The sequence below is a fragment of the Echeneis naucrates genome, chromosome 4 (assembly GCF_900963305.1).
Source record: "Echeneis naucrates chromosome 4, fEcheNa1.1, whole genome shotgun sequence".
NCBI classification, from domain to species: domain Eukaryota; kingdom Metazoa; phylum Chordata; class Actinopteri; order Carangiformes; family Echeneidae; genus Echeneis; species Echeneis naucrates.
This window is the reverse complement of record NC_042514.1, coordinates 8,714,960-8,742,630: the sequence shown is the minus strand read 5'-3', so window position 1 is coordinate 8,742,630 and position 27,671 is coordinate 8,714,960. Positions and strand designations below refer to the sequence as shown.

At 39.0% G+C, this 27,671-nt stretch overlaps 1 protein-coding gene across 1 annotated transcript in view; it reads right to left on the bottom strand.

Annotated features, from left to right (window-relative positions):
• Positions 1-27,671, bottom strand: part of sbno2b (strawberry notch homolog 2b) — a 53,209-nt gene that overhangs the window by 11,345 nt on the left and 14,193 nt on the right. Inside the window, exons 3-9 of the mRNA XM_029499401.1 lie at positions 27,236-27,324; positions 20,938-21,061; positions 3,121-3,297; positions 1,444-1,527; positions 594-699; positions 310-470; positions 83-216 (exon numbers count right to left, since the gene is read on the bottom strand). Coding sequence (XP_029355261.1) covers positions 83-216; positions 310-470; positions 594-699; positions 1,444-1,527; positions 3,121-3,297; positions 20,938-21,061; positions 27,236-27,324 — 875 coding nt within the window. The remainder of the gene's footprint in view (positions 1-82; positions 217-309; positions 471-593; positions 700-1,443; positions 1,528-3,120; positions 3,298-20,937; positions 21,062-27,235; positions 27,325-27,671) is intronic.

Sequence of the window (27,671 nt, the reverse complement as noted above, 5' to 3'; positions counted from 1 at the left end):
ACACAGCCCTGTCAACCAGAAAATGAAGCTGTCTGGGAAACTTCATTTAGGATTCAAGTTCTTTCATACCCCTGAATCTTACCATAGTGATTTCTTCCTTCCTTTCAGGTAATTCTCTAGGATGATTCCTGCCACAGTGCGTCCCTTTCCAACCCCAGCCCCATCTCCGATTAGGAAGCCCGCCCTCTGGTTGTTCTGAAGGATCACCTCATGTTGCTGAGGGCACAAAAAGAAAAAAATGCATGAACAGACTTTTCTTACATGATCAAAATGGTAGGTGCTTTATTTATTGTATGTTGATGCCTATACCTGGCAGGCGTAGATAATGGCCTCGAGCTGCAGAGCTGACAGCAAACCAATCTTGATAGTTGACTCAGGGATAGACAGAGTGTACGTAATGTCAGGAGGGGGGACACTGGATAGTGTGTTGGTCTCCACCACTATGTCAGGGTGAGAAATTCCAATGGTGGCTGAAGAGAGGTTCAGAGAAGGAAAGGCTTTACAAACTACAAGAGTGGCATGTCATATGAAAAAACAAAAATGTTGATGAATTAAAAGATAAGCTGATGTTGGCATGCAGTCGAGTGACCTACATTTAGAAGGTCTGTACTCAGCATATGTGTCTACGTGACCCAATTCTTCTGACTCCTCTTCCTCGGCATCCTCTTCCTCCTCTGGCGGAGCCTGTATTCTCTGTGTCTGGAAATACCAAAAAGATTTCATCAATGTAATCCACATTGGCCACAATTGGGAGTTTCTTGTTTCAGTTTTAGTGAAAATTATTTAGGAAAGAGACTAACGCTCAAAGTTAGAGCTGGGTGAGGAGTAAGGAAGCACATCATGTGCAGTACCTATCAAGGGATATTAAACAATCACAGGCTAAATTGACAAAATACATTAAATGGCACATAACAGTGGATAAAAAAAAATGCAAGAGGGCTTTGTAACATAAACAAAACAGTGCTTTCCATCTCTCAGATAACAGCAGATGCATGTTATCTGAGAGACTAGAAATGAAGAGGGGGTCCCATTTTGACCAGTCAATACAACACCTTCTATCCTTGTCAAATCAACAAGTGAGAGAGACAATGGAGGATGTGTATTATTTGGTCTCTATGCAGTGTGTGTGCATTTGCAGATTGTCCAGAGGCTGCAATTTGTAGCAATGCCTTTCAACCTCCATGTTAAAATAGATCTGACATCACAGATTATTACTTCAATGTATGACTATCAATATGTAACCCCAACTCTTAGATTAGTGGTTAGTTATGTTTCTAATTAAAACAGTCACAGGCTTATCTTTTAATGCAAACACACAGTAGAAACAGCTGCACACGGCACACTGTATATCTCTGCATTACTAAGAACTGCCAATGAACAGGATCATCTACTCAGAAAACTTAATTTCATTTCAACATCAGATGGAGAGGTTGGTGTGGCTACCTGGTATCCTCCTAAAGGTGGAGTGCTGATAATTGCAGATATATCATCCAAACTGGCCAAGCCATGAAACCTGCTGCCATTCTGCTGTCAACATAACATAAAATGAAAAAACAAAACAAAACAAAAGAACAAAACAAGAAAACAAATTCAAATGAGTACAATGACAAATTAATAAAAAAAGAGAAACAAACAAACGAACAAACCAAAAAAACCCCACAAGATATCATTGTGTGTGCGTTTGGCTGTCAGTTGTATATGTGTGTCGATCAGAGTGTGTGTGCATTTGGTGGATGTCTGATGGAGCACCACTCAACAAAATGCAATTTGTTGTCTGGTGGTGAAAAGCCAGTGACAACAACAACAAAAAAAGCAGATAAAGCTGTGTGTATCTGGGAAACATAATGGATAAAATGAGGGCAGAATGAAAAGGAAAACATAAAAGGCTTTCAGTCAGCAGGAGAAATAAATGTGCTCTGGTACAAATAAAACGAAAAATATCCTGAGACCCTTCGAACTAAAGGAGGACAGCAACACTGGCAGGAATTAAGGACCCTTTGACAAGATCACCAGCTTGGAGACAATGATATACTACAGTTCCACGAGTGTCTTTAAAGAGACTGCCCACCGAAAATAGAGATAATTATTATTTACAGAATCGCATGCAAAAATCTCATTTGTTTATTTGGAGATGTCACCACTTTGAAAACAATTAAGAATGCGGTGTGATGCAAGTCTGACGTAAACCTGGCTTCACTGTTAGAACAACCAAAAAGAAAGGTGACATTATTTAGCTGTAGAAAAAATAATAACAACAATATATCTATATCTATATATATAGATATAGATATATATATATATACTTTTCTCAAGACTTTTGATAATATTTTCCACTACCATCTGTAACAAACTGCGCTCAACCATAGTGCTACATGTCTGTCCTGCTCTGTGTGCTGTCAAATTAAATATTAATAGAAGGAAGCAATTGTTTTCAGTCTAGGTAATACTGACACCTGGGTCTAAATCAGGGGTCGACAACCCGCAGCTCTTTCATCCCTCTGCTGTGGCTCCCTGTTGCTTTGAGAAAATAATGTGAATCAATAACAGCTAATTTATATATTATTTTTTCTATATATATTTTTTTAATGTAATAGTTATGATTCTAGAGATTCAGGTGATCTTATTTATTTTGTCGATTGAAATATGTGTCCCACCTTGTTAGCATCACCTGTTGCTGACAGGCTAGTAACTTATTTTGAGCTCTCGATCCCCACTAAGCTAAAATAGATTTTGTGGCTCTAGGGGGGTTTTATTTGGTAGGAAACCATTACCAAATGGCTCTTTTAATGTTGAAGGTTGCCGACCCCTGGTCTTAACAGTGTGGACTACATTGGCATGGGCGCACTATTAAAAAAAAATGAACATGAACACAGCTAAGCCATGAAATTCTCACGTGAGAATGAAACCTATAGCAAGTTGTCAGTTTATAGAGTCAGAGGGACAACCTGATCCTTGCTTAGGGTTAACGTTACTTGATAGTGCTTAATGTCTACCCGAAGTACACACATCTATGTGATTATTTTAAAAAGTTTGTATTGCGCAAGATTTGTAAGATGAGCTGTTGGTATGGTAACCAGTGTTTCTGGAAATGAAATGAGTGCCTGATTGCTTGCTGCTGACCTCTAGCTGGCTCTGTGCTGGTGTGGTGGTGGTACTAGTGTTGATGTCCCAGAGGGTGGGCACTGTGTCCAAGTTATCTGTGTTGATGAAGGACTGGGTATCAGCATACTCCGACAGTGAGTCAGCCGGAGAGGAGAACAGAGAGTTTGTGGAGAGGTCATCAATGCAGGACAGATCCTGAAGGCAGAAAAAAATTAAAGGTTATATTGTTGAAGTGACATGTAGATTCCTTAACCAAAACAAACCAGATATAGAGAAGGGCTAACCTTGCAAAATGTATTTCCAAATGAGACAAAACAGACTGCAAACAACATAGAGATATGAATTGTATGCCAAAGAACAAAGAGACCTATGAATGGATGTGGATCATGGACAATAAAAGGTGTGACAGTTATTGTGAACCTCAGCCAATACTGTTTATTTAGGACTAAAACCAGCAACCAAAACAAAATCTAATCACAAATAGACGTGGGAGGGTGAGCATGTAAAATGTAAAGCCAGTATAATGAGAGTGCTCGTGTCTGTGTGTCATTTCAGCAATGGCTGCCTTCCAGTTGCCCCTCTATTCATGTCCCTTCCAAGCCATTAGCATACCATGTTCTTTAACCATACTGTCATTGGCACCCTTGGGCCCCCTGAGACATGTAAACATGGATATGGGAGGAGACAGTGATTGAGTGAAGGGGAAGGGGAGAGAGCACAGCAGAAACAGACTGAGAAAGAGAGAAATGGCTTTTGGTAAAGGGAGTATGAGTCGGCTCATTTTATTGTGTGGGTGTGCATCCGCTTGTACTTCTCAATGTGTGTGACTGTATGCTTGTATATTTATACTCTGTGGACCAAGTGTGGAGATTCCCACACCCCCGTGTTCTAGCTATAACCTGCAGAGGACCATGAGGTTGACTTAAACACAACCAAGAGCTTCCAGTTTGCTAATTCAGCAATTTCATTTCACTGTTTGCCTTTTGTTTAGAGGTTGTAGTTCCACATTTTGGAAAACTCATGAATTCACTTGGCTGGAGAGGTTAGCTCCTATGCACTATTTCCAGTCATTGTCCAAAGCTGAGTAAGCCAGCCATTAGTGTCATAGTGGCATTCGTGTGTCGATATGTGAACTATATCAATCTTTTCATCCAGCTCCAAGTAAGAAACCACATAAACTTACTTTCCAAACAAGAACTTCTTCTCCTTGAAGTCTGGTTGCTTCTGAACACGAGTGTGCCACCCAAGCAATGCAAATATAAATACAGGCAGTTTGCATATATCTGGAACTGCCCTATATTTAAATAGGCTTAATTGGTTTTCATTTGGCACATCCCGTGATTCATTTAAGATAAAAATTGTGCGTGTGATAAGTGTTGATAAGTGGGGTTCGAATACAATTTTGCATTTGCTTTGAATGAGGTCCAAAAGTAAAAACTGGAAACGAGCAATCAATCAATCAATCAATCAATCAATCAATAAACAATAAAAAAATATTAATTGTGCTGCTACAAATTAATGCTGAGAAGTTGCACTGGCTTTTGTCATTGCTGTGTACAAACACCATTGCTCCCAGTTCAGCTTAAAATATTTTGCAGGCATGAGAAGACAAGATGTGGAGCTCTCTGTGTTAACATGACTACATCATGTGGGAATGGGGCCCAGTGAGGTTGGTAAACTGCAGGCAGACAAACAGACCCTGCCCTGTGTGCGCTCAGATACATGTGTATATTTTAACCCTCTGACATTACAGACAACTCACTGACCATAGTTGTTTGTGTGTTCGACAGATTGCTTTTTTAAGGGTACTGCACTCAGCCTATCACTGTTTGCTGAGTACCTCATGATTATGCTTCACTCTCTTACTCTCTCGCCCTACCTTTCTTTTTCCTTTTTTTCTTGTGTGTCCACATGTGTGTGTGGGACTGTGCTTCCTGATGGCAAGATCAGACATGAGCTCTGAAAGGAAGCCTCATCAAACTTGGTGTACCCTGCAGACAGCTGAGAGGAACAACTGCCTTTTCTGGGGTGACAGACGGATTTAGACCATCTGTGAAATATTGCTACCACTCCCAAAAACCCAACACATCATCATTTTGTTTGTTTATCCTGTCATTTGTGCAACCCACCCCATTCCCTGCTACATCCCATGTTCTATTCACGCCTTTCTTGGCACTTCTGAGTGCGGATAGATGAATAAGCAACAGGGCATGGGAACGGGACAGTGTCACCAGAACTTCATTCGACTGAGACAGAAAAACACAGAAACCAAGTGTACATAAGTGGGATCAGGCGAAAAGTATTAAACAGCCATCATTTCATGAAAAAAGACTACTTAAATAGATTTGATAAGCAAATACCCAGTCAGCTGGGTTACAGTTCAAGATACTTCTCCTTGTAAAAATGGTTTGATATTATGAAACCTAGAAAAGCTTAATGACTTCAATGTGTTGTGTCATGAGGGATTCATCAAAGCTCAAGCTGAAACTAGCCCTAAATCAATTAGTTCTGAAACTATGTGATTTGTCTTTCGACCTGTTGTTCCACGCTATTTTACAATGTTACAATGTTTACAATGTTTACTTCTAGGCTTTCCATATCATGGATATCCACGTAGGGGATCTTTAATGACGAACCCCAGTCCTGATATAGAGGAATCACAGAAAACTCAGACCTGTCTTGGTGCTTATCCTGACATGGCCAAGCTTCAGTACCAAGCTAATGAAGTTGTTAAGCAGAGCGTAACTGAGGCAGTGTTTGTGCCCCAGCAGGAATACACCCAGAGCAAGTTCATCTACTGCTTTCAAGACTGGGCCCTGCCGAGCAGCGATAAGGCCTGAATTCCAACTGCTCTGATGGTAATCTGGCTCCTTCTACTGTGCCCTGCCACAAAACTGTGAAACTTCTAATCATGCCTCTCTCTCCATATCCCATTTTCTCTGCTGTGGAATAGTAAAGAAAATTTTCTTTACTTTACTGTAGTCCCTGGAAATAGCTAGGGGAAAAAATCTGCATGTTTTAGCATCTAAATTTCCAGAGAATACCAGCTCAAAATACCATGTGAATTTTTTTCCATTTGTCCGTGCCCCTGTTTTTTCCCCCCAAGTGTTCCTGTTTGATTTCACTTTCTCTTCTTAGGATGGTGTAGTCAGGTTTTACTGTATTCCCTCCTCTTACATCTCATGATGAAAACAGTCATGTTCAGTGTGAACATGGCTCTGTTGCCAGCCTAAAGATGTTTAATGGACGCAAACAGCAGTGATAAAAAACAAACAACAGACCAACTGCATATTAGAGAAAACAAATAGGTGAGAAAAAGACAAAAAAGATTTTTTTTTTTCTTAATTTCTGTTACACAGCTTCAGCATTTCTACTATGATACTGCCCTTGTGATCTGGCACTACCATACAAGGAAGTCTAGCAGCCCTATTTTTCAGTTCACTTTCTAAACAATAATTTCCATTTCCATCCATGTGTTTATCAAAAGACCCATCACTGATAGCTGTGTGTTTCTGAAAGAGACCCCATTTAAAGGGACAAAAATTTAAATTTAAATTGCATTACGTTACAATCATCGTCTCTCACATGAAACTGTGGATAGTTTTGGGTTTGTATGTTTGTTTTCGCCTTTTCCTCTCCAATGTTGTGAAATCCTTGTCCCAGCTATCTCCACTGTTGTGCTAGGGAATTTATGGCTAGCCATATCACTTTTGTGATACACATGCTGCCAGCTGCTCCTTTCACACACATTTCTTCTGGCTTGACGGAAATGAGCAGTTGACTTTGCAATATGTTGCTGCCAGTGCAATAACAGGGGGATAATTCCTTGTTTATTTCCAACCTGGAATAGCAAGAGATTACATTTGGTAAAGTTCATATGAAAGCCAAAGGTTCAAAAACTTTACGCGTAAAACTCTATATAAGGTCCATGGCCATATCCTGTTGAACTCAGTACCTGCAGTGCAAAGCCATGCTGAGGCCCCAGACTGTCAGGCCGGCCTCAGGACTTTCCCCTCCTACACACTGCTAGCCAGGTTGCTTCTCCAAGACCAGAAAAGATGTTAGCCAGGCCTCCCACTTACTCTAAACACCCACATATATAGACACAAACACACCTCAAATGACCTTGTCATTTCACTCATACATTTCTGTCACCTCTTGCTTATTCGGTAACAGAGTTTTGCACTTTGCCCCCCTTGTTTCCAATCCCTCTCTGCCCTTTCAGCCACGTATTGTGTGTTTATCCTCATTTTGTTTTCCTACAGAGCTCTGAAACAGGAAGTGCAACTATTTAGACCATTTAGGCTTTACAGTGTTAGCCTGCATTTAGTTTGACCTCTATTAGGCGATGTGGTCACTTCGATCAATCAAAATAAAAAAGCAACACAAAGTGCTTCACATCATAAAAGCAAAAATTACCCACCCTCCCCACCCACCACACACACAATAATCACCAAACTCAACAAATATAAAGGAAAACTGGAACTGAGGAAACTTGCCACATTAACATGTTAAACAAGGAGAAAGACAGAATCGCGTTACAAACACAATTCACAGCACATAAGTTGACACATACATTTAAGGGTCTTTAAATAAACATTTAACTTTGCAATGTACGCAAAAGATCAGCGTCAACTAAATAGAACAGCCTTTATGTAAAAAAAAATATAATTCATGGCTATAGACTCTCTCTTAATAGTCTGAGTCTGAAATTTTTTCTCGATAATCGTCGAGGTGGGCGTGTGTGAGTCATATCGGGACCATGAATATAACATTCATGAAAGGCTGATTGAACGCAACCTTGTCAAGGAGTGGAGAAGGTGCAGTGAAGTGTGCATCTGTGTATCTGTGCTGTGGGAATGTGGATGGGACTGTGAGATAGGGGGTTATTAAATCACGCCTATGATCAGCTGATTGAAAAAAGCCCCACCCAAGGCTCTCCCCTGTAGGGTCAGCTGTTGACCTTGTCCATTAAGTCAAATAAACCTGACTGATGGCCAATGTGTGTGCACATATGTGGTGTATTTTTCATGAGGGGAGTTTAGGGCCAGGAACTGAAAGCTCCCACTGGTGTCTGTCTTTCTGTCTGGATTACGTTATGCCAAGCTGTCTGCATGTCCTACATCCCTGACATATCTGCTGGGCTGTGACTTTAATAGCACAGCTCTGAGCCTTTCTTTTTCCTTGACCTTCTCACAGACTTGAAGCAGACACAGAATTTTTTGGCAAACCAACTGTTTGGTAAATTTGATGTTAAATGCACTTTTGTTTTCAATCTTAAATTGATTTTTTACAGTGCATATCTGACCACAGCGAATGATTTGTGGACAGTATGAGACAAAAATCACATAGCTTTGATCCAGGAGCCAATTTGTGAATAGACCATCGGATTTGTGTACGAGAATGCAGGCAAAACTTTATATCTTCTTTTGTTCTGTATGATGATTTAGACAAATGTATCCAAAATACATGCAATATTTTAAAAGGCTTTAATAGTATTGAACTGGAGAGCATATTTGGGGTAGAGACCTGATCGCCAAAGATTTTGCAGTTTCACTGACCACTAAGCGCTCCAATTAGGAATCCTGCCAAGCCAAAACTGACGCTGTGATGCTTTCATACTGAAATATTATATTTGCTTTTTTCTCATACAAAGGTTGATTATACTTGACAACTGAGCTGGAATAAAATGTGAATCTTGAGGCGATGGTCTTAGAAACTATGAATATATACTATATCATACTATTTACACTTGAAACTGTGGAGTCAAAAAAAAAAAAAAAATTATGTCACCTTTAGCTGATCCCAAAACAACTACCCTGGGCCAATCAAAGCAGTACGACCCAGCCGAGCAACCTCCTGACAGGCAGGCCTTCATGCACTGCCAAGTCTGCGTAAAACAAGCAAGGGATAGCTTAGTGCTTACAAGCCTCCTGGAATTTTCCAGTGTTTTCAGATGTTCTGGTACATAAAAGGATGCCGTGTCAAGTGTCCCAGCAAGCAGCTAAATGAGGGAGTTGGTTCTAAGAGCTTGTTGTGTATTCAAGAGCCTGAAGCCTATGCTGAACAGACGGCTTGTAGACGCAGTGTGCCGACAATTGAATCTACTTGGTAAAATTTGGTCCTTTTCCCGTGCAGTACAAGCTGAGAGAGCCACCCCTCATCCACGACAATAGAAGACTAACAAGGGAAATTTCTATTGCTGATACCAACAGGAAGTCAGATATAATTTGGTAATTTGGTAGTATGTTTCAGCATTTATGGAGGCATGTCTGACGTTTACACGTAGATCTCTAGATAAAACATACAGGTCCAACAAATCATGATGGTCTTCTATGAATGTATAACATAGAAAACACAAGAAGTGCAAAACCCAGGAAAATGACTCAGTGTCAGTTATTGTGCACATATGTTTATATTTCTGTATGAGCAACAAACTGCGTGTGTGAGCTTGATCCACAGTGTTGAGAAAAGTAGATGTGAGGGGAGAGTTGACGCAAGATGATGTCTCAGTTATGCAGAAATTTCAACACAGCATACCACACAACACTTGCGACATGGGTAAACACTGTCATTTGTAACAGCCACAATGTGGAGAATAACTTAGAGAAAAACTAAAAAATATAACATTTTAAGTAAAAGACACTAGAAAGCAATTAAGATTGTTTTATCCTTTGAGAGCATAAGTCGGACAACAGTGTGTAAACTGAAATTCAAAGTGAATGTGTCCGACATGAGACACATGTTTTACCAAAGTTTTACTGGCTCTGCTTGGGTTACCAACATTTGAAGGTAATGTCTTTGTAGGCTATATGAAATGAAACCTCTGAACTGTGGGGGGCTTGTCCCCCGCAAGTTTCTGATTTAGTTTTCAGCCAACAATCAACAGGTAACAGACATGAGAATTTACTCAGCAATGGGCACAATGCTGGGGCCGCTGACAATTGCAACCTAAAGATTAGGCGTGTTCTGGTTTTTATCCAGTGAACACGTAGGTGTTAAACAAGAACACATATTCACTAAATATATTCAGCATCAGCTTAATCTGTTAAGGGAAACTGTGGCCACAAAAGGGAAATTATGCTGGTCAAGCAAACCAGTGTGTTATTCTAGCTCATCATCAGGGCAAAAAGATGGGGGAAAAAAAGGACTTAGCCTAGATTTGTATTAAACAAATTCACTATGCACATATCGATGTGATCATCATCAAACAGCTTCTTTCCCTGGGTAAAAAAAAAAAAACTGTATCTCAACTGTGACCAACTAAACCATTCTTAGGAAGAGAGTGTATAAATTTCAATGTTTGAGGTCTTCAGCACAAATGGACACACTCAAAGGCAGATTTCCCAAACATGGTCCCTGGTATATCACAGGAAAATCTCATAGATGGTGAGGCAAATCTTGGGGCCATGTAAAATGCCTCTGTTTAGACTACTGAAGCAAACCAGACCGCTGAACACAGATGAAAACAGCTCAAGTTGGCTAGAAGATCTGAACTCAAGCCCTTTGTGTGATCACGCTGCTAGCAACTGAGCTGCTACGCCTCCACCGATCTACTACACAAGTCCCTGCAATATATCTACCTCTTCCTCTTTTATTTTTGTCTGCAAGGGCAAGTGTTAATTCAGCCATGAACATTTTGTGGACTTTGCTTAGAGAGACATTTCTGATGAGAAAGTGCATGCAGCCTTGAATGAAAAGCAGTTTCCCAGTAGAATCCATCCAAAATATTAATTAATATGAAGTATTTAACAATTACTTTTCACCTTAAAAATGGCTGTTTTTTTAATTGAAAAAACAAAAAAACGAAACAAAAATGATCACTGCATAGATTATTCTAAGCAACTCTCGATTCAAACACGTAGCATTAACACCAGGTGATCCATAACACCTGACATCAAAATCTTCATCCTACTTTCCCGCACTCTGTCTTTTACTGCATTTAATTTCATGTCCCTTAGCAATTATGACTTCTTGTTGTCTTTTTACCTTTGCATCATCCTGGAGGTTTTTGAAATGTGGCGCCTTTAATGCAATGCTAGTGAAATAAGTTTACTTATTTCATGACATGATGAGACATTGGTTAGTATGCTGTGCAAGATAGGAAATTGTCACAGAAATAGAAAATTGCACCTATCCTCTATCCCTTATACCCCTTAATTCTCTCCATCGTTCATCAACTTCACTCTTGCTGCAACTCATCCTCATCATCATTGTTTATTCACTTCCCGTAAGCTGTGCACTGAGGCCATGCTTGAGGTTTGTTGTAATACCAGGAAGCTGACATGTACCCATAAAGAGGCAGCCCCAGCGGTGGGCCTTTTAGAACAGATTCAGGATTTTTTTAGGTCTCTCTTAAATCCTGTTGAGTACGTTGTGCTTTAAAGGCTATAGCTTTTAGAGGAACACACTTAAAAGTAAGAAGAAGTCTTTTTCTGTACTGTTGAAGCTTCATGCATGCTTATTTTGTTGTCCCATTTCTAACACGGACATGGACACATACACACTGAACAGCTGATATGAACAGTAATAAATACAGTATAAGAGTTAAGTATAACTGCTCCCATGGGCACCTGATAATTTTTTTGGACAGACTTTAAACCTCCACAATGTTGCTTAATGGATTTTATGGTTGAAAGCGATAAGCATACGATGATGACAATATTGTTATTAAGCTACTAAATGCAGATTCTGCGGATGGGGATATGGAGAATTGGCCAGCAGCTTGTCGGAGAGAAACTAACAGCAGCAAATGAGCCGTTTGTAGCCTGAGCTAATGTTCAGCCATCTGTTATATTGGTACAGCCTAATGAATTAAAAATTATTGAACAGCTCTATCAAATCCGAGACGAGACTGCAAATTAACTGCTTATCATCAGTCTGCTGTGTACTTTTTCCCACTTGATTGGAAAGAACACTGTTTGAAGTATAATCACTAATGTGTGATCTCTAACTATCTATGTACACGGCACAATAAACTCATCATCTTATTCGCAAATTCTGTGAAAATAGGTTCAGCAGACCTTAAACTAATTATGTTATTAGATTTTTAATGAGTTTCCATCAACAGTGTGAACTTTAAAATGAATGACAAAATCAAAAACACAGACGTTCTATTAACATTGAAATATAATGCGTGTTTTTGATAACCATCCACAATGCAGAAAAATCGCTATTACCCCGATAAGATATCAGGTTCAAGAACTTACTGGAAGACAGCAAGGAATGAGGCAGACATTCATTTGTCATAGTTCCTGGCTGGGAATGAGTCTCGGTGAATGACAGGCACAATGCCTTCCCAGCAAAAAGCATTCACAGCCCGGCAAGTCTACACTCAATACTGAGTCTAAATCCACACTCTATGTTATCTTTTAATACCATCAAACTGCCACTAACTTCTTCATTAACCAGACAAATTATTTCAACAACATGAGTATGCCAAGCAACTAAAAAAAAGTCCAGTGAGAAGAAAAATCACAGGCCTGTCCTCATTACTGAAGAAATTACACGGAAATGTTTTTAAAGTTCTTTCAAGGAACTCAAAGTCAAATGCGCTGGCATAAGCAGGTAATAAAGTTCTGACTCATCTGGTTTAGACAATTCTCAATGCGGACAATAAAAACACAAGTATCTTTCTGTTTAATGCCTCTCTCTTATTGAACATGACATCCCAAATAATAGTAGGTTTCGGCCAATTACTCACAAACTACAAAAAAAAAAGACTCAATTCAGAGTAATATATGGCAAAAATAAGCAAACAAACCTTGGGAAGTGGTTGTCCCAGCTGCGAATAGAATTTAGTCCAGAACTGCATGAGAGACATGGGTCCAGACGCTGCAGTATGGGGGGTACCATACACACACACAGTCACTCCTGCTTCACCTTGAATCCCTCAATGCGACACCCTCTTCCATATGTTGCTATTCACCTTACAGCTGGTGCACTTCAGCCCTACAGTGGACTCTGAGTAGCCCTTTCCCGGTTCCTCAGCATGCACATCTGGCTCTACCGCAGGTACGCTCTGGGCAATGAGCTCACACATACAAACTCTGTTGCTCTGACAAACAGTGAGAAGGGCAAGTCTAAAACATGCTTCCTGCTTCAGTAGGACAGTCAGGCATTTGCATAGAGGGCTTAGTCATAGTGTTTGACTAGTTCCTATGAGGTGGTTGGAGAGTGAGTGAGAGAGCAGAGGAGGGGTGGGGAGGGGAGAGGTGGGGAGAAGAGGGAGGGAGGAGGGGAGGAGCTTTCAGGAAATGATGCTTTTGTTGGTAAGTGACTAGAGTTACTGGCAGTCGGGCCCATTTTACTGTACATGGTGTAACTCAACCGCATTTGTAGTGTAAACAGTTTTGCGCTCTGGACCTGGCTGCTCCTCACACCCTGCTGCTTACTGCTGTGTTTAATGGGCCTGGGCCACTATTTAATGATCATTATATTTAGAGATTGACTGCCAGCCTGACTGCCTGTCCTATTTCATGCTCTGCTCCTTGTCTTCCTAGCATTCTGCTCAGGCTCAATTTCAAGACTGCTGCTCTCGTGATGATTACTGATTAATGCAATGATCTATAGCTGAGAGTCATACAAGCTCATAAGGAGAATGGAAAAAAGTTGTCTTGTGAATTAGAGTGGCCAGTAAGTTCTGTGATCACAAAAGAATTGAGCTGTCAATTAGCCTGTCAAAATATTAGCCTTTAATTTAGTCTCTGTTGTGTTTATCAGAATTTTGAGAGGTCATCCATGCTGCAAGTTTCTGTGTAAAACATTACAAACAGCTGAGGATTGCAAAGAGACAACTGAATTTTGACAGTGGGAGCTGCAAATGTGTCTATTCAAAGGGTCTTGCAAGCATCACCCCGAACTTCTCTCTGTGCACAATGACACAAATATCACTGATGGCTAGTCCTGCTTACTGGAAGTACAGACATGTACGGACAAAAAAAAAAAAAGAGCATTCTGGGAATCTGATATCAAATGGGTTACTCCAAAATCCAAGATGGTGATCAAAGGCAATGTTTTTTTTAGATAGAAAAAAAAAAAAAAAAATTCACAGGCCACAAATGAGGGAATTTGTTGTATTTAAAAACAAAAATAATGTGATTTATTTCCCCCTTGGATGGAATAGATAGAGAGCTCCATTTGCACACCCAGGTTCCAGGAATAATGATATCAAGCAAACATGGTGAGGTACTGTAATGTCCATCTAGGCTGGGCTGAAGAGGAGTCAGACTGTCAGAGACGATGTGGCGCCTGTCCATGGTGTCATCATTTGAGTGGGAATCCTTTGAATAGTGTGTGTGTGTGTGTGTGTGTGTGTGTGTGTGTGTGTTAGTGGGACAGAGATAGTCCCTGGGGAGGTATGAATCATTAATGAGCTTCTGTCAAATTCTCAAACTCTCAAACATACAACTCATTGCATCACAGCCTGAAGAGAGAAGGTCACATCTCTTCTCACCATGACTGCCAAAACACAACGTAAATAACAAATTAACACGCCAAGATGAGGTGTGTATCAGAAGCAAAGAAGTTGTTTTCCAAAAACTGACTGTGCAATATGGTAGATTTTAGCTAACTTTCTGATCCAGATTTGGATTTCAGTTCTCCCTGATAACTTGTTTAACTTTCGCCAAAGCATGACAGCTTTGATATAGAAACTGTAGCATGAAATAGCTTTTTTCTATGTGCTGACATGTTGTACATACTGTATATGGAGATTGACAGTGTAAATAAATGTGCAGTCAGTTTAAACTTGTTTGTTAGGAAATATAAAGTATGTTTACTACCAAATGTTTAGTTCATATAAAATGCAGTGGTTGCACGTTCTAAAGCTGCAATAAAACAAATTTTGGTCAGGTGGATCACAGTGCACCTGAAAACAACCTGCAAATCCACCTATAACTTCCTCTTTAAATTAGGTCATCCAAATGACTTCTGATGTGTCTCATAAGGAAGTAACTAAAAAAACAACTGGTTTATATCATAGTTTGTTAGAAGAAATACAGTACAGGACAAACGTTTGGACACACCTTCTCATTCAAATGAATAGGAAAGTGTGTCCAAACGTTTGGCCTGTACTGTATGTCAAGAGAAAAAAAAACAAAAAAACAGAGCATATTCAGGTTCTTGTTATATATTTTCCTATGAAATAGCTTTCCTTGAAATATCTTCAGTGTAAAAGTAATAATCATAACCACGATCATTTGCAATTCATGCATGATACATTTAACATTTACTATATCTCAGCCCCCCCCCCCCCCAATAAAACATGCACAAATGAGCAAGTGTGTGCAATAGTAAGAGGACATAAGCCTTCAATAATAACTGTGCCTTAATGCATATGTGTGTGTCCAGTGTGGGTGTATACCTGGAGTATACAGTAGGTGTATTAAAGTGTTTTCTTGCAGAGGACTGTTTTTCTTTTGAGGTTAGCCAAAGTGGTTAGTGAATGAGCTCGGTCTGTTATCTGCCTTCCAGTAAATCTTGTTTTCATTCTGGCACTGTGAACAGCTTCACTTCCTTTACATCTACAAATGACCCAGGTATGCACATGTCACTGCGAAAAAGTGTGTAAGTCCCATGAGTTTAAAGAGTCAACTACTTTTAAAATACACTGCCAGTTTTTTGTTGGGGATACTGGTATCATTATGTAGAGATTACAGCTCTTTCTACCCCTGGTCATTTGTCCAGCCAGTTAACGGAAGCCACTACCTGTCATTAATTCCTGTTCAAACTTTAGAAGATTACTAGATATTCAGTCAATCATCTTCAACGGCTTTATCAATTTCCGATCCGCGGGGTGCTGGAGCCAATCCAGCACCTGCGACCTGCTGGGCGAGGGTGGGGTACAACCTGGACAGGTCTCCAGTCCATCACAGGCTCAACACACAGACAGACAGAGACAAAGAACCACTCGCACTCACAGTCAGACCTACAGACAATTTACAGTCACCTATTAACCCAAGCATGGTGCCTTTGGACAGTGGGAGGAAACCCACGCTGGCACAGGGAGAACATACAAACTCTGCACAGAAAGGCCTCAGGCCCGGGAACCGAACCTGTGACCTGTGACCTATGCAGACGAAAATTTGGTTTTATCAAATCTTTATTATTTCAATAGAGAATGTATTTATTTAATTGGTTTAATTTTATTGTTTGATATTGCTTTATTTGAATGGCTATTACTTTGCTGAGAAACAGTTTTACCTCTATCTAATCTCTCTGAGGACATTTGCTGGAAATGACTGAGCAATCTGATTCAGATATATCAACTGATCAATTACTGTAAGATATATGTAATTTTATAAATCCACTGTCTAGATCAATTTAATCTTGAAATATAAATACCTACATAACAGAAATTATTTCCAGACATTGTGTCACTTTAGTGAGGAAATATGAATTCTGCCAGGGTTGCAGGGGTTGCTGGAGCCAATCATGGCCAATGTTCTGGGTGAGGGCGGGGTACACCCTGGGCAGTCCATTGCAGGGCCAACACATAGAGACAGAAAGAGACAAACAACCGCTCACTCATTCATACGGGTAATTTAGAGTCACTAATCAATCTAGATGCACACGTCTTAGGACTGTGAAAGGAAACCCATGCAAACATGAAAAACTGCATATAGAAAGGCTCCAGCCCTGGGAATCAAACCCACAACCTTCTTATCGTGAGGCAACAGCGCTAACCGCAATGCCTCCGCGCTGCCCAGAAAATATGAATTCATTAAGTTTACGCTTAATATTACCTTTTGAATATTATGAAATATTTTATAATAAATAAAAAAACTAAAAAATAAAAATAGTGAGACATCTGTTTCATCCACATTATTGTACATCGCACATGATTACTATTTCACTTGTTAGCTAATAATCTATTGTAATTGACTGAAAGTCTAAGGGTCATCAAGTCTCAAAGCAAAGTCTATTAAAGCTAATACAAACAAATATTTGTTTTCAATTTATGAGAGATCTAGAGGTAGACATCTTGTCCACATGTTGCAACAGTGTGTGTCCTTACAATATGAGGTGACTCCATCAGAAATGCAAACAAACTATAGCTACAGAGAGCCATACAAGCCAAAATGGCACTTTAGCTTGAACTGAAAAAGGGAACTGGCAGAGATTTACATGGAAGTCACAGGGTAAACATGGAAGTCACACTTGCTTAAATGTCTCTGTACGGACATGGCTCAAAAGATAAAAAAAATCCGGCTTTGTGAATGTGAACATTTTGAGAAAAAACAGGCATGGTCATCACGTGATGATGAAGGAGAGGATGGGTGTATGGAGGATGAAAAAGGGTGCTGAGAGTGGGGTGGTGGATTTGTAATGATGACCCCATGAGTTTCATTTTCTCTGCATGCCTCACATGTCAGGGAGTGTCCAAAACCACTAAGAACAGCTGAGAAAGCACAACACATCTCAGTTTTTTCAAATGCACCATAGCATTCCACATATTCTGTGCCAGGAAACCATACTTACATCACTCATGAAGGAGCTAATTTAAACCAAACCGCACGTTAATGACAGCTGTCAAATCATGCTTTTCTAAATCTGTGCACAGATGATTAAGAGGAACATGTACCTCGTAATCATGCACCCGTGCACTTTTCTGTGAGGAGGGAAGCCTGACACAGGCAGATGGAAAACTAGGGAAACCCCACATGAATCATGATAGCCATGCCAGCACAGCCACACACATGATGATATCAGTTTCTTGTGTAGAAAAGGCCGTCATGTATGTTTGTTCCTGTGTTCTTCAACACCCCTCCCCCGTTGTTTTTTTTTTTTTCCACATAACACTCATTCAGATACCTGGATCCAAACAAGAAGTGAAACTTTCATGTGTAATTTTCTGTCTACTTGTGCTTCCCTACTGTTGCTTAATGATAATTTCACTATACAGTAAGTGGTTACAGTGACGTGGAAATTTGAGTGTGCAACAAATGTTGAATAGATCTAATGGCACATTTGACATCTAACTGAAGGGACTGTTGTTGTGGAAATTAGTAAGCAGTCATATTCAGAAAAAAATTTCATCAGTGTTCCTTTGACAGCCACAGTGCACCCGACCTAACTTAATTTGCCGAACAAACTGAATTTGTTGCCGAACATCAGATTTAATGAATTGAAAAATTTAACCATGAGCTTTTATAACAGTGACTGACTTATAATACACAATGTGCATAGAGATGGTACTATTAACTGGTTTTACTGTTAACTGCAATTTAAAATGTCACAAATACCCAACCGGTGAGTCTGAGCAATACCAAGTCAAGTGATTATGTCCACAGAAATAAGGGCATTATTGCAAATTCACTGTCTAGCAATCTGCAGTAACTGTCCCCAGAACAAAAGCCTTTCAGCAAAACTCCCCAGAATATACAGGGTTTTTTTTCTAGTTTTTTTTTTTTTTTCTTTTGTTTATTTGTTTGCTTTTTGTCAGAAACTGGAATGGAATAAAATTGTGTGGGTGCCGGCTAAATTGCCACTGAAGCCAATGCGGCTACAGGAACAATGACATACAGAGGGAAGAATTTTATCCACCAGGGTGAAGTTCTTAGTGTGGGAGTATTTTGGTTAAAAGGAAGATAACCAGTAGGTTGTTAAAGAGCACAGCCACACACTCTACTAAACCTGCCACATGAAAGTTGCAGCCAAAGAGTCTAACTCATCTAATTTTGCAGAACATCTACATGATCACCATCTCACATCTAAGGGCACAAACAGTTTAACTACAGTAAAATACCGCATAGTTTATGACTGAGGTATGTCTATGTGTGTGTGTACATGTGCATGTTAAATAGATTTTTAAAAACCAATGAAAATATTAGACATGAAGGACAGCTTATACTCATACCGCTAAAATCTATAATAATCATGATAAATGTGATACTGAGATTTCTCTTACTATAATTGTTCCCTCAAAATCCATGATTGTCCCATCCCTAATATGTGCAGTAACCAAGATACATTTGTGCAATATATCTAATATGCAGTAATTTATAATATTCAATTATATGAATTATTGGATAAGGTAATTCAAGTGTATATATATATATATATGTGTATGTGTGTATGTTTTGGATACTGACATTTTACAGTTTTTTTCTTTCTTTTGCTGCTGTGATAGTGCTATTTTCAACACTTCACGAAAGGATTATCTTATTTTATTCTCCAAGAGACAAAATACTATGACACATAGCTGTTGATGGAAAACGATTCAATGTGAAACTTGCGTATACATAGTATTTTGTTGTAGTTTGTTCCATACTTATATTTCAATTTATTCCTTGCCATTACAGTTGTGAAACAACTTATTGATATTATATTCAAATCCAGTGGATAAACTGTGCAGTAACAACATAAACATTAACAGTGATAATTTTAATGTTTATTTATGTTGCAATAAGTTTCATTATTTAGTAATGGATTCATAGTGGTTTCATTTATAGAACATAGTAGTGTAGTAAAGTACTGGTTGAGTATAAACAAGCTACTTTAAACTGAAACAGTGCTGTTTCAGTTTCTATTTGAGTTTAAATGGGTCAACTCCCCTAAAAATGCTTTTAGACATTGAGACCCCACTGTATAAGAAGACTTTTTTGGGATATTTGCAATTGATCAAATGGGATTTTATTTCTGGTTGCAAAAGCACTGCAACTTAACAGGAAGTTGTCTTTCCAGATGTAATATCTGGATTTTTTTTGGATAATCCACTGACCTCACTGTTGACATTTGTCAGTACCACTACCAGTGCGTTTATTCTAAAATCACTCCTACTCAACTCCAACTCCAACTTCACACAGCAGAGACATTAAAGCCAGATCAACTGTTCAAACTGAGAAAATGAGAAGCATTCATTATGCAATGAAATTCTTTGAAAAAATATATATATTCAAGGTTGATTGCTTTAACTGCAGTCACATTACACCCTGCATCTTGTTATCTACAGCTTTGGCCGTATGTTGAACCTAGAAAAAAAAAAAAAAACCTAATTTGCTATGCATTTTCTACTGTCAGACAGGCTAATCATGAGGGACATATTGCCAGTCTGCCTGGTAACCCATGACTGCCCTTCTTTAAAACTCATCATCATAGCATATTGTGTTTTAATATAGTTCTATAATAGCACTCATCAGCTCAGCCCAAATAGGCTCCAGATTAGAAACTCACTGGTCTGTGTCATTACAATTTGCTCCTATTCATACAAAGCCAGCCTAAAGGACTTGGCTGGATGGGCACAAAAGTGCACAGAAATAGAAAATGCAAATGATGGATTGTAACTATCTGTATTGGTAGGGTAAATATGTGCGTGGGTAGAAGGCTGCACCTGTCCCTCACTGTCCACGTTTAAGCATTTCCCATCCAGAAATGTGTCCTTTTCTTAAAGTTCCTTCCTTTCATGCACAAATGCTTAAAAACACCTTTCAAGAAAATTTGTACATTATTGAAATGTTCCAGAAACATATGTTAGTTTGAGAAGCAATCAAAACAAGATTGAATTTGGCACTAGTTCCTGAAGAAGCAGTGTGGAAGCGTCAAGGAAAAACTGTGTTAAATTATAGTGTCTTATTAATGACATGCCTTGACAGGAATGGGGCTGGTACTACTGCAGTCGTCTAGACAACACAAGGCTTTAATCAGACTGCTCAATGGTAAATTAAGCTGAGCTGAATACACACAGAGGCTGAGATGAAAGAAGTAGGTAGGAGCCATGGTAAATTGAGTCTGAGTAGCTATGAATGTTTTCATATTGGCTCTTGTGGCCTGACAGTGAGTGTGTAATGCAAATATAAAGATTGCAAACATTTACAGCAGACATACAGAACCAACCTGGGGGAAATCTCCATTTCTGGGGAGGTTGAGGCTAGAAAAGTCTACGTCATGGAATCCCGAGTACATGTCCATGTGCACATCCGGTGTGGTGGTGGTAGTGCTGCTGCTCAAGTGGTATTGCCTGTGGGGGAGAAAGAAGAGTTTTAGTCTTATCCAAATAAAACTGTCACATTCTTTAGTTTTCTTTACCCTCGTTCAAATTTACACCTTACTACAGCCAAGGAAGGACACAGACCTCTGCTGTATGGTAAGCAGCCTCAGTAGTGAAATGAAAGTCTTCACTAAAAACCAACTCATGCAATCCAGTGGAACAGTCAAAACAGTACTAGTTAGTGATCTATGTGTAGTCATACAACAGATACAGTCCTCTAACGTTAAAATACGACATTATACCATGTTTTTCAAAAATTCCAACACATTACACAAACTTAACAGGTGAGTACACTTTCAGTTTTTCTCATTCTAATCATTTGATGATGGTATGGGCTGATACCAGTAAAGTCACTGTGTAGGCTCTTCCTTAATCAAAGTACCTAACAATAAATATCTTAAAATATACAGCACCATTCAAATATAAAAGGAGGAGGACAGAAACACATGCACATACTGTAGGTAGGTGCTAGGTGCTAGAAGTTTAAAAAAAAAAAAAAAAAAAAAATGCAGAGAGACAACACAGATACAAGTCTCGAGAAAGTCAATACAGATAGAGAATAACAACTGCCCCAACCTGCGTAAAGATCACATATCCACCTTTTGTTAATGAAAAGCATTCCTCTTTAGCCCAGTGCTGATATCTACAGACCTCATATTGAGATATTTTCAGGTTTTGTTTTGAGTACAAATCATTGTAACAAAACGACCGGCTGCGCTGATAGCGAAAGCAAAACTAAATCTTTGTCAAGGTTGAACTGTTGCCTTGCCATCTCATTTTCCTCTCACCCAATCATGTGCCAGAGCTCAGGCTTAGAGGGAATGAGCTTGGCAAACGCTATTCAGAGGATTTGGCTTTGTGTCCTCAAGCACAGGCCAGAGATCAGTGAGACTGATTGATTTCAGTTCAAAACACCAAGGGAAAGGGCAGTCATAAGACAGCATGTAGAAGCCAGTCCACAAACAATGGCTTTCCTGGAATGCTTTTATTGCTTTTCTAAAAACAAACACAACAGCAGATTTCAATATTTAATCACCTCCACGTTGAAATGTTCAGTGGTGATTACTAATGCAGACATTTTTGTAAAATAAATAGTTTTTTGTTGGCAACTTTTGGTTTCTCCGATTAGTTACAACAATCACATGAATAAAAAGGTTAAATATGACAAATATTTGTTGTGGAAAAATCCAGCTTAACTGTTATTGTCCTGATTAGGGTGTAATGTTGATGCACCTTTTGCTTCAGACCTTGATTATTCTTATCTTCCAACAATGCACAGTTTTTATTATGATTAGACTAAACAAATGCAAAAACACGCTGAATGAATGACACTAAGTATATTTACAAAATATATAACTTTCAACAAAATTATAGTTTCGTGATTTCTGTTTCTGTGAAGCGGAAATGATCTTTTTCACATTCCTAATTAGTAATCTGAACAGTCTGCACCTGCAGCAGAATGATTACGTACTATAGTCATCAGTGATGACTGTAAACTAGAAAAGGCTCATATGCTCATACTGGTAAATAAATGGTTATTTCTCAAAGAGCACAGAAAAAGGTAACAATCATCAACACTGGAAATCCCCTTTCTGGTGTTTTAGGCAACAGTGATATGACAGTGATATCATTACAGCAGAAGTCTTGGCAGGCCTTCATCAGCTGCTTTCCAACAGCACAAAGCTGATTAGCGGCCCGTGGCCAAAGGAGGTGATTGACTTACTGTTTGTCTACATGTGGCTTTCCAATACTAGACAATCTGTAGTTGAGTACAGATAATTAACGTGAACTTTGTTATTTGTGCACACTATTTCATTTGGATTTTCGTCAGGCCAGGTTAATTTATTAAGCATCTCCTTAAGTGACTGCAAAAACAAAGACAGACATGACCCAGTGTTGTAAAAATGTGGACAGAGAAATAGATAAGACCATTATGTTGCTGCCTCTGTCACTTTGGAAAAATGACAATCATTACCTTTATGCAAAATACCCACAAGCCTGAAAATGGCCTGGCTGGCTGGGAGTTAAACATCCGATAGCTAAATGCACCCTAAACTTTTAGCTTTTGGGTGGTTGCCAAAGCTGTCTATAGGACAATCAGTGATTAAAATTAAATCCTCAGCTCAGTTTTGTTTCTAATTTTTAAATAAAGAAACAACAAAAAGGCTATATTTCAACACTCAAAGCATCTTTATATTGATATGAAAAGAAAAGGTTTCTAAAATTGAGTACTGAGAGAAAACCAAACATGATTATAAATGTGACAGTGCTCCTTCTGCAGTAGCATACCAAACACCTTGTTATAAATTAGTAGTATAAACAGTAGGGGTGGAAATCTTTTACTTTCTCACAATTTGATTCGATTCTGATTTTTGGGGCTACGATTCGATTCAAAATAATTTGATTCATAATGATTTCTGATTCAAAGGGTGTGCAAAGGGTCCTCATGATCTATTCCAGTCTCTTTTGCAAGAAAGAATGACAAATTGAGACAATGACGTGTCTGTTTTACATTTATAAAGTTTGAAACATTTATCCATGCTTAGATGGATTGTTGCAACTGTTGTATAAAAGCAATATAATATAATAATATATATAATAAAATAATGAACGACCCCTTACACATGAATGAATGAATGAATGAATGAATGAATGAATAGATACACGAATAAATAAATAAATAAATGAATTAATTAATGAATGTGGTGACTTGAGTGTAGTGGGCGTGGTTCGATTTCCAGTAGGGACACCTCATTATGTCTAGGGTAATTGGTGACATGATGTAAATGGCCGTGGTGATGGCCCGCAATAAGAAGGTTGCAGGTTCGATTCCCAGCCCAGGCAGCAGATAATTTCTAGGTTAATTAGTGACTTGATGTAAATGTATGTGGTGACCCCACAGTGGAATAGTGGTTAACGCTGTCGCGGTTCAATTCCAGGTGGGGGAACATGTCTTGTCTTGAACATGTTAGACTAGAGACTAGACTAGACCAGAGACCGGACCCCTGCAGAGAGTAGAGACTAGACCAGATCAGACCAGACCAGATGAGACACTGGAACCCGGTCTTTTTTTTTTTTTTTGGAATAAAAAGGAACGTATGTCAGGAAAATGCGTTGCGAAAAATGCAAAAAACGTAATTCTCAAAAATCTAAATAAAAAACTAAAAATTGAAGAAAAAAATTAGTATGGGAAAAATTTTAATTGGAATTTTTTTATCGATTTTGGGACATTTTAAATCGATTCTGAATCATAGTAAATGAGAATCGTAATTCTCATATGAATCGATTTTTGGCACACCCCTAATAAACAGTAAATAACATGATGACAGAAGACTGCAATTCAAACTAAACTTTGGAGAGGGAATACCGCAAATGCTCTTCTCCATCTGCATCAAAACGAAAATGGTAAAAGAAAGAGACTTTGGTGTTTCTTCAGAAAATCTCATCGAAATGTGGGCTATTGTGTTCCATGTCAAAGAAATATGTTAACAATAAGTACTGCCAAATAATCAACCAGATTGATAACCAAGGTATAAAAACATAAAATCACATTAATGCTCTGCTGTAAACAAACATCCAGGCTCCTTCTGTATGGAAATTAACATTACCACAAACTACTACTGCTGTTTGTTGAAGAGATGACGGCAGTGATTGCTCTTTTACACTTTGTGATAAAAACATAAAAACAAAAACATAACATGAAAACTCTGTATATTTAGTTGTCCATTAGAGATTATCATAATGATGATTGTAAAGGTTTGAACTGCATTAAACTGCATTAAATGTTTTGTACAGTGAGATCTGTTAGGGGTAGATGGTGACATAGTCCTCTGTTTGGACTCAAGCAAGCTGGATTTAAATATGTAAATTCCAGACGTCAGGTCTGAAGATGAAAACCAGCATGAGGTGACCATGGCTGCAGAATGGGAGTGGCAGAGCGTGACTGGGGAAGCTGCGACAGATGAAGTGATGTGTAGGGCTATAGACCTTTTTTGATTCAGTTTAGACAAATCGCTTTCCCGATAAAGCACAGTTTGAGAGAGTTTACTTTGAAGGAAGACTAAAGGACGTGATAGTCAAAGTCAAATTTATTTATAAAGCACATTTAAAAACTACCACAACAGACCAAAGGGCTGTGCAAGATCAGCCCGTTGTAGCATTAAAATGCACAACACTTACCAACACTGGCTGGCATGAATGATACGAGTGATAGTGGTTCTCTGTCTTACTCTTAATTGTGTTTCCTGAAAAAATATTACACAGGTGCAAACGCAGGTGCAGCAGGCAGGCACCGGCTTGCATGACTCAGGGTTATCCTTGGCACCAAGATTGCAGTGTACTGCTTGATTGGCAATGAGACAGTCTCTGCTGTGTCTCCCCTCTCAGTGAGGTGCATGGCGAGTCACCAGGATGAATGCGCACAGGAGAGGAAATAATGTCTTCTACATCCCAAGAAAATGCCAATTTGCTGGTTTGGAGCTTCTGTATTCAGCTTGTACCAAAACCAAAGTACAGCCCTTTGGTCAGACACGTTACTATTATTTAGGAATTTGCTGTTGTCTGTTATTAAGCTATTTTAGTGATTCCCTATTGAAGGGTTTAGACAGTCATCTGCACACTTGACAGGGGATTTCTCAATCTTTTCTTTCACAAGTACAGAATCTCCGTTTAAAACAAAATGAAACCACAAACTGGCATCAATATCAAGTGACCCAATTTAAAGCCCCAGCTTAGTGTTTAAAAACTAAAAATCATGCCATTAAAAACAGCATCTCTAGTGAGCCCTACGTACTACCTTCTCAGAAGAGACTCTTCGCAAAAAAGAGAAGAAAAGCCCCAAAGAAATTGGTAGAGATGGCAACTCATGACAAAAAGAGATAATAAGAACAAGCGCATTAAGACTTGTCCTGTTTTCTCGGTTAAAAAAATTTAAAAGAGTGACCTCATAACCATAGCCCTGGTTTGTTTAAAGAACTCAAAACATGTCTGCTTAGTAACTCTGGGACAAGAAATGTATGACATTATGTCAGAGCTATTGTATTTTAGCTAATGTATCAGCAATATCATCAGAATTTTGATCATATTGTAACACCATAAGATGAAGAAGGAGACAGTAGTCAACCAGCTTGATGTCAGAAAATTCTATTTTGATTTAACTTGAAAACCACAGACTGCGGTATCACGTCATCAATTCAAAACAATACAAAATACAACTGCAAAAAGAAACAGCTTGTGAGTTATGTTAAGTATGACACATTTAAGGATTAAACGAGACATATGACACACAGTATGACAAAAAATAAACCTGTAGCACAAGAGTAATATGTGATTCACAGGGACTTTCACCATTGTGTAAAAAAGATTCTCTCTCTCTCTCAAACCAACCACCCAACCGGGCAGATCCCACTGAGCCTGGATCTGCCCGAGGTCTCTTTATAACTTTGTTATGATTTGGCGTTATACAAATAAATCTGACTTGATTTGATTTGATTCTACTAAAACACACAATTATGTAGTTTGTGCACCATCCTACAGCAGACTCACTGCCGCTTACACAACCTTCACATATTCTTCTTCAGACTTGCGTTATGTCATTATCATTCCTGACAAGAATCTCAAATATCTCCAAAAGCAAAATTCAGACCACCATTGAAGCACTGTTATTTTGTAGTCAAGTAGGAAAATGTGTTGAACATGTTCTTATTCAACTACACTGATATGACGCTGTGCATTGAGCTGTAGTAATCCGCAGTGCCACTGTGGCTTAGCGGATGTAGTGTAGAAACCAACAAGGGCTGCAGCTGCTGCTGCTGCTGCTGCATGGTTGACAAACTGCTTACTCCACATGGCTAATGCAGAGAAGGTGTTGCTGAGCCTTTGACAAATACACATGATGTCGTAAGAGAAACAAACACCTCTCAATGAGCAGAGGTAATAAAAAAAAGAGCTGAATTGACTTTCTTCTCTCCTCCCCTATCCACAATCATATGCTTAGATGGTTTAGTTTTGAATGTCACATATGAACTATTTGTGTTTGGTCACTCCAGGTGTCAAGAATGCAATAATGGGTTCATATCAAATGGGGCCCATGGAGACAAATTGAGACAATTCAACACAAGATAAAATATAGATTTATACACTTACTGGTTCCCAGATTGCATAGGGCAGTGTATGTTGTATCCAGCTTGCTGAGGAAAGGATCCCCAGGATACAGGGGGCGCATATATTGAACTCTAAAACACATGAAATGAAAGACAGTCACACTTTGCAAAAACCATAAAAATATAATACTGAAGTGCAACAGGGCTCCTTTGTAGTCTTTAAAGATGAACAACACAGACATAGTGTTTGTCACTCAGTGTTGCATCTATTGAGAAAAACAACAACAAAAATTACCTTGGAATTTGTATCATGGCCATAACAGTCACACCAGTGCATTCTATGCTCCATATGGTCAGAATACCACAGGCTACTGATGCTAGACAGTAAGCCGCCTTCATTTTGTATCAGTGTTATGGTGCATTCCCTTAAATGGTAACTGGGAGCAAATTACAAAACACGTATCCTTTGAGGTAGATAG